The sequence below is a fragment of the Antedon mediterranea genome, chromosome 5, assembly GCF_964355755.1.
Source record: "Antedon mediterranea chromosome 5, ecAntMedi1.1, whole genome shotgun sequence".
Lineage (NCBI taxonomy): Eukaryota > Metazoa > Echinodermata > Crinoidea > Comatulida > Antedonidae > Antedon > Antedon mediterranea.
In genome coordinates this window covers 7,408,225-7,420,276 of record NC_092674.1, presented here as the reverse complement: position 1 = coordinate 7,420,276, position 12,052 = coordinate 7,408,225, and the positions used below count along the sequence as shown (strand labels likewise).

The 12,052-nt window shown below is 36.7% G+C and overlaps 2 protein-coding genes across 2 annotated transcripts; one reads left to right on the top strand and one right to left on the bottom strand.

Annotated features, from left to right (window-relative positions):
- The first annotated feature begins 2,245 nt into the window (after window positions 1-2,245).
- On the top strand, window positions 2,246-7,108 carry LOC140049101 (uncharacterized). The gene is made up of 2 exons (XM_072093927.1): window positions 2,246-5,710; window positions 5,849-7,108. Exons 1-2 carry the CDS (start codon window positions 2,246-2,248, stop codon window positions 7,106-7,108), a joined length of 4,725 nt encoding a protein of 1,574 aa, XP_071950028.1.
- A 2,913-nt stretch (window positions 7,109-10,021) lies between these two features.
- On the bottom strand, window positions 10,022-11,266 carry LOC140049093 (E3 ubiquitin-protein ligase TRIM56-like). Its single transcript, XM_072093918.1, has one exon. The coding sequence runs from the start codon at window positions 11,264-11,266 to the stop codon at window positions 10,022-10,024; it is 1,245 nt and encodes a 414-aa protein (XP_071950019.1).
- Window positions 11,267-12,052: the final 786 nt, after the last annotated feature.

The window sequence follows — 12,052 nt, the reverse complement described above, 5'->3', positions numbered from 1 at the left end:
ACCAGTTGACCAGTTTGAAAAACCAGTTGACCAGTTGAAAAACCAGTTGACCAGTTTGAAAAACCAGTTGACCAGTTGAAAAACCAGTCGACCAGTTGAAAAACCAGTTGACCAGTGGAAAAACCAGTTGACCAGTTGGAAAAACCAGTTAGACCAGTTGAAAAACCAGTTGACCAGTTGTTAAAACCAGTTGAACCAGTTGGAAACCAGTTAGACCAGTTGAAGACCAGTTGGACCAGTTGAAATTTCCAACTGTTCTCAACTGGAATTTTTACCTGGGAGCTAATGGATTTTAAGAATGTTAATGACTCTAACAGAAAACCACATTAATTCTCTTAATCCTAATTGGTCAGATGAGATGGGCCAAGCCCAATATTACCATGCACTGACCACATTATTAACACACTCTTTTCTCAACCAGCATCTTAGCTACACCGTTTACTGCATTGTCTTATCAAATATTGTATATTGTATATTTTATCTATTTATTGAGAATCCTCACTTGATTCACTTGGAATAAATTGCATAGTTTACTGTATACATTTAGTAGTTGTTTTGTTTTACCGTTGCGCCGACAATTACTAAAATAGAAACTGTAATCAATAGAATAAAAAGAAGTATAAGGAATGATCTAGAAGGTTATGAACATATTGTATATAAGGGGACGTATGACAATTGTAAGTGGGAGAAGGATTTTTGATTGAAGCATTTTTTTGAAGAAGGTTGGATTAGAGGTTGGATTAGAGGTTGGATATTATATTGTAAAGTTATTGTGAAGCTGTTGCTTAAAGTGCTTACTGGATTGTTAAAAGTTGAAGTTGATTGAAATTAAAGCTTTGTTTTGAGTTATTTTACAACTTTGTGGATTTTGTGTGTATACTTTTATGTCACAAGGGAGTTCCTAAAGTATTTTCAACCGCTCGGAAACATACGTGAGAGGAGTTCGTGACAATAATATAATGATTCATATTTGTGCCTAAATTTCATATTTATTTATTTTAACAGCGATCTGTTGGTGGACCATATGAAATGCACTCGCATATCAATTAAATTAATTAATATCTATAATGCTCTAAAAAAAATTACAATGTAACATTTTAGTTTATTGTGACAATAAAACTTTTGATTTTGCCTACATACCAGTCTTTATCATGGTGATAACGCCTTATTCTTTGTGCGTCCCAATTGCTCAATTGTGTCACACAGACCAAGGCAATAATAAATTAAAATTGTTCTAACATAAATAGCGCCACCAGTTAGTACCTGCCCTAAAAAATACTGATTATAATTCCTCGAAACTATTTACCAAAAAATTAACAAAAGAGAAACAAACGATTTAAGCCAAAATGTTTATTTTGCTGACAGCCATTTTAGAATAGCCATTGTACTGATTTCTAATCAGTAGGTTAATTTGTATAGCGCCATCGTGCGGGTCCTTTTGGACAGATATGAGAACGTGATAATTAATTGTTTGTTTAGAGGACATAATAATCAACAAAGTTGTTATGTTGAATTTGAGCTACGATACCGGAACCGGTAATGCTTTGTTATAGATGTTTTTAGCTTTAGTTATGATACATTTAATATTCGTGACTCCTTCTTGCTTAGGCAGATTGGCATTATTTAGATGGCGAGGTCGTTTAGACTCGCCGCCTAGAGCATGGAGGGTTGGAGTGGCATGGCCGGAGCAGGTTGTCATGGGTGTCGCTGTTCTGTGGAGCCCACTTTTATGCCCTCAGTTGTTTGTTTACATTGTTTATTTAAATTGTTATTTACTGATTATTATCATTACGTTTACTGATAGCAGAATGATTGTAGAAGTTATGACGTGAACTTTAAGATTACTTTATAGTTATTTAGTCTATTTAAGACATGCAGATTTGCATCATGTATCACACAGTTAGCTGCACGTCACATGGTGTGTTGTGCACTTCTGAGCGGTCGTTCCGCTTGACGAAGCATAGATTACGTCATGTATGGTTGAGATACGTCATTGTTCTCTTCCTAAGTTTTAATGTTGTATTTACCTCAGTTTGAGGTTGTATTTGCTGATTGCTATTACTTGTTTGTTTTCAGTAATTTACGGCTAGAGGCTAGAGATTAGAGGTTAGAGATATATGAAGAAATAAAGGCTGTAATACAGCATAAATGAGCCAGAAAATTCGTCGGTAGCGTTTCATTCTTAAGTACGTGTACTTACAGTAAATTACGGAGGTATTTCAACCAATCCTGAAAGTGAAGCAAGATGCCCGCTAGCACATCTGATCAAAAGGACAAGCTGAAACACTCCAGAAGAGTAAAAAGGGGAGCATTCACTAGAGCCTTAAATGTATTAAAAGCAGCGACAGCTGAAGAAAATGAGAAGGAAGTAGTAGAGAATGCTCTGGAAAGACTGCTAAATGCGTCTAATGGAGTAGAACAAGTTCATGATGCACTCGTTGCAATACTTGACACTGAACCTGAATTAGAAGAAGCAGAAACGTATATTGAAATTGTGTTATTAGAGTTCACACAAGGTCTGCAAATAGGGAAAAAATATTTAGCAGATATCAAGGCAAGGGAGACATCAGTGGTGGATACTACTACCAGCAACAGGGAGGATGATGACCGAAACGTAAGCAGCAATGCAATTGCGAAATTCCTAATGAAGAAAGATTTGATCAGCAATGGTTTGATTAAATTTGATGACAGTCCATTAAATTACAGATCATGGATGGGTACGTTTAAGGCAATTGTCAAAGAGCTATCCTTGAGTGCACGAGAAGAGTGTGATTTGATGATTAAATGGCTAGGTCCTGAATCGAGGAAAATAGTAATGAGGTTAAGGGCGGTTCATCTAGACAACCCTGAAAATGGCCTAAAGGACATGTGGAAACGCTTAAATGAAGAGTATGGTGCCCCAGAGTTGATTGAGAGTGTTCTATTAAAGAAATTAGAAACCTTCCCGAGGATCAAAGATGACCATCAGCTGAAGGAAATGTCAGACCTGTTAAGGGAAATTGAAGTAGCGAAATCAGATAAAAGACTACCAGGATTGGCCTGCTTTGATACCGCAAGGGGTGTTAATATGGTGACAGAAAAACTATCATACCAACTACAAGACCGGTGGCGTACAACCGGGGCAAGGTATAAAGCCGATAAAGATGTGTCGTTCCCGCCATTCAATGTTTTTGTAGAGTTTGTTGCAAAAGAGGCCAAGGTACGTAACGACCCGTCATTTCAGATTACATCTGCATCAAAAAGCCGTGATAGCCATAAGGGAAATAAATCTGGTGATTCCGCAAGAGCTTATAGTACTCAGTCCAAGCAGAAAAGGTGTTTTTGTTGTGACGGAAATCACACAGTGGAAGGATGTGATAAATTTAAGGGTTTAGAATTGAAACAGCGAGAAGAGCTAATAAGAAGGAAAGGATTATGTAGAGGTTGCTTGAAAAAAGGGCACATATGGAGAGAATGTAAGTGCCGAAGGATTTGTGATATATGTAAAGGCGAGCACCCTACTATCATGCATAGATTTTCACACAGTACTGCTGAACCACCTGTAGTATCTTCGAACAGTGCAGCTGAACCACCTGTAGTATCTTCAAACAGCGCAGATAAACCACCTGTAGTATCTTCAAACAATTTGTGCAGCAATACATGTGACAATGAACAGTGTTGCTCTTCAATAGTGCCTGTGTGGATTGAATATGAGAAACAGGAAAGCATAACATACGCCCTTCTTGATGAGCAGTCAGACTCCTGTTTTATCTCAGCAAAACTTGCACAAGAATTAAAAACCAAGGGTGTCCGCATACAACTGGAAATATCAACAGTACTTACAAAGGGATGTGTTACTTCGGAGAAGATAAATGGTTTGAAGGTGAGAGGACTTAAAGAAGGGAAAACTATAAGTTTACCAGCAGCCTATACTCGGGATTCCATACCAGTATCAAGACACCAGATTCCTACTCCAAACTCAGTGAATGGTTGGCAACATCTACAGAAAATAAAAAGTGACTTAAGTCCACTTCTTAATATTGAAGTTGGTCTAATAATAGGCCACAATTGTTCTAGTGCACTGATGCCAAGGGAAGTGGTACGAGGTAATCATGACGAAGATCCGTATGCAATTAAGACCTTATTAGGATGGGGTGTGGTAGGTGTCGTTAAGGCACGGAAGGGAGAACCCACCAACAATGTAAAGCAATTCTCCTTCAAAACAACTACTAAAGAAGTAATAAAGGTGCTGGAAAGAGATTTCTTGGATGATCGTATAAATGGAAAAATGATATCAGTCGAAGACACGAAATTCTTGAACGCTATGCAAAAAGGATGCAGAACAGAAAATGGATATATCCAACTGCCATTATCATTTAAATTGGAAATTCCGAAGTTGCCTAACAACAAAGTAGCTGTTGGTAAGAGGTTAATTCAGCTGAGACACAAAATGATAAAACAGCCAACATTCGCTGCAAAATATAAAGAGTTTATGACTAGTATCATAGACAAAAGTCAGGCAGAAAAGGTACCTACAGAAGAACTTGAGTATGAAAAAGAGTATGGGACTGATGCTGCTGAATTCGTCCGCAGCCGCAGAGGATTCTACGTGGATGATGCCTTAAAGGCTGTTCCAACGATCGATGGTGCTATCAGTTTGATAAAGAGAACTGTGGATATGCTTAGCAGAGGCGGCTTTAGGTTGCACAAATTTCTCTCTAATTCTCCAGAGGTATTGAAGTCCTTACCCACCACGTCAATTGCTTCCAAAGTAAACCAGTTGGACTTGAGTGATCTTCCTACAGAGCGGACGTTGGGTATATTGTGGAATGCAGCGGAAGATACCTTTACATTTGAAGCCAATTTGAGAAATAAGCCATCAACTAGAAGAGGTATTCTGTCTACGGTGAGTGCTATATTTGACCCTCTTGGGTTTGTTGGTCCTTACGTTCTGTTGGGTAAACGCATATTGCCGGAGATTTGTGCTGGTGGTGCTGAATGGGATCATCCAGTTGGTGAAGAAACCCTTAGATCATGGGAAGAATGGAAAAAGCAATTGGTGTACTTGAAAGACGTCAGTATTGAAAGATGTTATAAGCCAATAAGCAATAGAAATTCAGAAATTGTATCCACCGAGCTACACCATTTTAGTGATGCGAGCGAGAAAGGATACGGTCAGTGTTCATACTTACGACTTGTTGATAAAGAAGGTAAAGTGAAGACATCACTCATAATTAGCAAATGCCGTGTAGCTCCTAAGAGAATGATAACTATACCAAGGTTGGAACTGGCAGCTGCAGTGGTATCGGTTAAGGTTGCATCCATGCTGAAAGAAGAGATAGAGTATCCGAACGTCACTGAGTATTTCTGGACTGACAGCCAAGTAGTCATTGGATATATTAATAATGAAGCGAAAAGGTTTAACACCTTTGTAGCTAATAGGGTGCAACAAATTCACGATGCGAGCACTAGTGGTCAGTGGCACTACGTAAGCAGTGAGGATAATCCCGCTGATATTGCATCACGTGGAATGGATGCTGAGAAATTGAGAGATTGCGAGAGGTGGTGGCATGGACCAGCTTTCTTAAACCGTGAAAAATATACAATCAACCAGTTACATATTGAAATAAAAGATGACGATGTGGAAGTAAGGCAAGCTAAGGTGTTTGCAACACAAGTGAAAACTGAACTGATCCCAGACATGTTAAGAAGAACTTCCAGTTGGCACAAGGTACGACAAATACTTGCAAGGTGTTTAATCTTTATTTATAAATTAAGAGGATGGAAGCGATCCGGAGAAGTTACGGTAGAAGACCTAACTAGAAGTGAAAAATTGATAATTAAAGCTGTGCAATACAATTAATGGAAGGATTTGAATGCGCTGGTGAAGTTAGACCCAGTCGTAGACAACGATGGATTGCTGCGTGTAGGAGGTCGTTTAAAGAAAACTAATCTACCAGAAGAAATTAAACATCCAGTAATCATCCCTGCAAAAAGTGATTTAACCCGATTAATAGTCGGTCATTACCATAATCAAGTGTACCACCAAGGTAGAGGGATTACTCTTAATGCGGTGCGAGCTGCTGGGTTCTGGATGATAGGTGGCGTGGCATCTGTCTCAAGATATATTCACGACTGCACGGTATGTCGTCGACTTAGACGACCTACAGAACTCCAGCGTATGGCAGATCTACCAGTCGAAAGAGCCGAGGCAGGTCCTGCCTTTAGTTACTGTGGCGTAGACTTCTTTGGGCCGATCATTGTAAAAAATGGTAGAAAGGAACTTAAGCGCTATGGTGTGCTATTTACATGTTTGGTGTCTCGAAGTGTGCACCTGGAGATAGCCAGCTCGTTATCGACAGATTCCTTTATGAATGCCTTTCGGCGATTTTTATGTAGGAGAGGACCCGTCAGACAAATGAGGTCTGACCAAGGAACCAATTTTATTGGTGCCACAAGAGAGCTGAAGGAAGCAGTAAAGGAGATGGATCAAGAGGCAATTCGCATAAATATGCTAAGGTTAAATTGTGATTGGAAATTTAACACACCCACTGCAAGCCATCACGGAGGAGCTTGGGAGCGTATGATCAGAACAACCAGAAACATTTTTGATAGCTTAATGCTTCAGCATAAGGCGTTATTGAATGATGACATGCTGAGCACATTTATGACAGAAGCAGAAGCAATAATTAACAGCAGACCTTTATGTGCTACTAACGATGCATCTTTAGAACCGCTAACACCATTTCACTTGTTAACGATGAAAAGCAGTGCGGTGTATGCTCCGCCAGGAAACTTCAAAAGGGACGGGAAGTTTAGCCGGAAGCTCTGGAGAAGAGTCCAGCACCTGGCGGATACGTTTTGGAGTAGATGGCAAAAAGAATATATTATCAATTTACAGCAAAGACAGAAGTGGACTAAGAAGAAAAGAAACATAAGCATTGGAGATATTGTACTTTTGTATGAAGAAGGTGTCCCGAGAAATCATTGGGAGCTTGCTCGAGTTACTAATACCAAGCCGAGTGATGATGGTTTAGTGAGAAGCGTCACTGTCTTCGTTGGACGAAGAAGAACAACATTGGATAGGCCAGTAACCAAGATTGTGTTGTTGGTTCCTAAAGATCAGTAATCTAACACTGCAGTTGTAGAAATTATATAATTTAGTAATTGTTTGAATCTTACTTTGTTTATTATTGATAATTATACCATTGTTTAATTTGTTTGTTAGAAATTGTAGTCAATTTATGGGAGGCCTGTACTGATTTCTAATCAGTAGGTTAATTTGTATAGCGCCATCGTGCGGGTCCTTTTGGACAGATATGAGAACGTGATAATTAATTGTTTGTTTAGAGGACATAATAATCAACAAAGTTGTTATGTTGAATTTGAGCTACGATACCGGAACCGGTAATGCTTTGTTATAGATGTTTTTAGCTTTAGTTATGATACATTTAATATTCGTGACTCCTTCTTGCTTAGGCAGATTGGCATTATTTAGATGGCGAGGTCGTTTAGACTCGCCGCCTAGAGCATGGAGGGTTGGAGTGGCATGGCCGGAGCAGGTTGTCATGGGTGTCGCTGTTCTGTGGAGCCCACTTTTATGACCTCAGTTGTTTGTTTACATTGTTTATTTAAATTGTTATTTACTGATTATTATCATTACGTTTACTGATAGCAGAATGATTGTAGAAGTTATGACGTGAACTTTAAGATTACTTTATAGTTATTTAGTCTATTTAAGACATGCAGATTTGCATCATGTATCACACAGTTAGCTGCACGTCACATGGTGTGTTGTGCACTTCTGAGCGGTCGTTCCGCTTGACGAAGCATAGATTACGTCATGTATGGTTGAGATACGTCATTGTTCTCTTCCTAAGTTTTAATGTTGTATTTACCTCAGTTTGAGGTTGTATTTGCTGATTGCTATTACTTGTTTGTTTTCAGTAATTTACGGCTAGAGGCTAGAGATTAGAGGTTAGAGATATATGAAGAAATAAAGGCTGTAATACAGCATAAATGAGCCAGAAAATTCGTCGGTAGCGTTTCATTCTTAAGTACGTGTACTTACAGCCATGTTAAAACATAAGCAAGAACATATGTTAATAACAGTACGTAAAATATAAAATGAAATGTCTTCATTTGTTTACGAGCTGCCGGAATTGTGTACCAAAAAAAATAATCATTTGAACACCGATCTTTTCGCGGACCTATAAAATCACCCTGATTATTTTCTGTATTAATAAAGACAGGCCTCTAAATTCATACAAAGACATTACAATGTGGTTCAAATTTTACAACAATTGTACAATTTATTTATTCTATATTTCTATATGAATGTATTTAACTCTTATATTTACACATTTTTGCTTAAAATTATTAGTGGCCTGAAAATGTATGCTTATTATAATATAAGTGACCATAACAATTACTTAACTATCTAACAGTTAACCACTAAACTATTCTAATATTAAGCAATTGTTGAAAAAAGTGTAAAATTGACTATGAATTTATAATGGAAGCTGAAAGAGTGACTATGGTATATATGTTATTTTGCTTGCAATAAAACTAAGACGTTTTACTTGAACTTTAATATCATAATGAAGTAAATATCACTGTCGACTGAAATAATTCCTACAATGATTTAAACAATAAATTGTCTGGTAGGCCTAAATATGCAATTCAATATCTTTTGAAACTGAACTATATATATAAAACTGAAAATATAACAATAATACACAATTTATTATAATACAGTATAAACTTAACTAGCCGTGTTGTATATTTTTCTGAGAAACAAATATGTTTACCGTACCTACTATCATTTAAGATGAAGTTAATTTAATAAACACATAATTCTTATTTAAAGAAGTATGAAGTCCGATTTGTTTATAGACCAGCAACCCAGTGAACCAATCTTAACAGTGCTGAATAATACATCAGATCCATTAATAATAAGACAGATCAAAGTACAACTTTTTAACGGAATGCTTTTGTCAATGTTGTAATAGCCATTGTGTTTATCAGTGATACCTAATGATGTTAAGTTATCCCCTCATATGTAATGCACCTTTGACGTGTCATACTGTAATTATTCACGGGTCTCTTCTTTTGGTAAAACCAAAGAATATCACAAGAATGAGTATTCCGCGATTTTTGCATGAGAAATTTGTAACAGAGAGCTCCAGTGAGTGATGCCCGCCCTCATAAGGGCGGATGTATATATACTGAATAAGACTTGATTTAATAGATATTATACATGTCACATAGAATTATGATAATAGTTTTTGCAATTGTAAACTATTTTATAATACATATTTATTAACAACCTAGTGTACATTCACTTTTACAGACAATTATTTACTAACATGCTAAGTTAGTTCACAAAAAAGGCCTAACACAGCAACACCAAAAATCAATGAATCGTTACTCAGCACGGCCTATTCTTTACCATTGCCGTGTACTACTCTACGCCCGGTAAATTAAGTATTGTTTTTATGATATAAATTAGTATAAAATACATGTTATTAATAGGACAAAATGTTAAATGTTATTAACATTTATTTGTTTTACTAGAAACAAGTTAAATATAGGAATATTATTAAACAATCCTTCGTGAAAACGCGTAAACACCAACACGCCCGGTCACGCTATCGTAGCGCCCGGTTGATAAAGCAAACTGTTTATACGGCAGTTTTTACTAAATAAATTGCATAAAACGAACAATTAAATATCCAAATAGTATTTAACATGATGTTGATAACATTTGTTATCAAGAAAATACTACCGGTGGTCTAGCCTTTGATTATTGAAACCGTCACAAAAAGTTGTATACATCCCAGATACATCCACACTTATGGCGGCGCCCTACCACATGGACAATATTACTGTTACAGGGAAAATCGCGGAATACTCATTCTTGTGATATATATTCTTTGGTAAAACCTCAAACCTCGTGAGATGATTCAGTGAAAAATAAACCACACTTTGTTCTTTAATTTCCCGTAGTTTCTGTGTTATTATTTCTGTATATTCCCGAGCTTTAAATCCAAGTTACAATGGAATCAACAAATGACACGCAGTTAATGGGTATATTAAGCATATTTGATTTACTTTGGTCTACTTTGAAGCATTTGACTTTTACATCTTTCACATAGACAGCTGCTCCATTAGAATCCTTCGTTATACACGAAGGAATACCTAAACACATATCAAATGTTGATTTTGAAATATCTGCAGCTTTCACTACTTCTAACCTGATATTATTGTACTTTGAAACATTCGGTTTCTGCATATCATCAGTAATTATATTTTGCTTTAAATGTTCATCCATTCGTTTGAAAACATCTGAAGTTGACCTTAGTGCCATAGCATGGTTTGGGCTATGTATCAAGGTACGTGCAATTCCCTGCATACTGGAGAATTTAGCAATAGCTAAGTCAACATCACTTACATGGGCCTTAAGTAGCTTCCGGTTGTGTTGATGAGTTGATTCGAGATCTTGTAACTGTTCCGTTTTATACTGATCAATCAATTGGTGCGCTTTATCTGCTTCTTCTGTAATTGTCGCTTGATGCTTCTTGTAATTATACATATCTAATGCCTCCTTCTCTGTCAGTTCATTAGCAATTGATTGAAGGCTTCCTAATCTTTCATCTGCTGTTTTAATTAAGCTTTGTGAACGTGTTGAGAATGATTCAAACGCAGTTTTTATTTCCACGATGTTATGACCATCTGATTTAGAATGTTTAATTTGTGTACATCCAACGCATACAGGAATCTCACACGAGTCACAGTAGAAATGAAATGGCATATTATGTTCAGAGCATAACACAGGTTTAGAAGCCAAACTTTCCAAAGGATTAAAAACAGCGTATTCTTTCATCGTAACAATGCAATGATGTTTTGACATCTTCATTTTCTTATGATAATTTTTGCAAGGTGTACAGTATAACTCATCACAGTCACGACAGACGAAACATGCTTCTGTACTACAAAGACTACATTTTGGTGCTGTCTTCTGTTCCAATGTAGTGACATAGTCCAACAAGCCACTGATAAATATGTTATTCTTCAGGTTATCAAGCCTTCCTTTTGGAATCTGGCAGACTTTACGACATATTGGACAGCTGAGTACTCCATTTCTTTCTTTAACCCATTTATTAAGACACTCAAGACGGAATGAATGAACACATGTTGGAGTCTTTGGTCTTGTAAAGTGATGCAAACATAGAGAACACTCGAGTGCTGCAGCTTTAATTCCTTCAATTACTTCTTTAGATGTCATGGCACACTCTTGAATAATTCTAAAAAGCAATATAAATGAATTTATCTATTTATAATCATACATTTGAACCGTGACATATTCTAGTTGTGGGTCTATGTGAGGTTCTAATTATCAGCCAGATTTCAAATAAAGTCTATCATCTAGGCCTAAAACTTACTAAAACACATTGACAAGATATTTTTAGAGGCATATACTGCTCCTGGCTTTATACTTATTAGTGATATTCAACAAAAGCTAAATAATAACAATATGCCAGTAACAAAAAAAAATCAAAAAGTTATCAAAAAGAAGAATGTATTTTATGTTTTAGTTTCTAAACTATAACTACAAAATAAAGTAAATTGCAGAATAATTTAGCCAGCCTATCATATTGTACAGTATATCACTACACAGACAAACCTATATAACAGCACTTTATACTAACAATTAGGCCTACAATATAACTTAGCTAGCCTATCATATCATTGTATATCACTACTCAGACATAACCTATATAACAGCACTTTATACTAACAATTAGGCCTACAATATAACTTAGCTAGCCTATCATATCATTGTATATCACTACTCAGACATAACCTATATAACAGCACTTTATACTAACAAATAATAATTTAACCTACAAACTTTGTAAGACAATGACCGTGATCGGGTGCTGATGTTGTCTCCACGAATGTGTCCTTTCTTTTGACCGCTCCGTGATTGGCATACTCATATCACCAATTTCTTTTTCTGCACTTTGAACTTCCTAAAGGCCCATTTACACTAGGACGATAACGATCGACG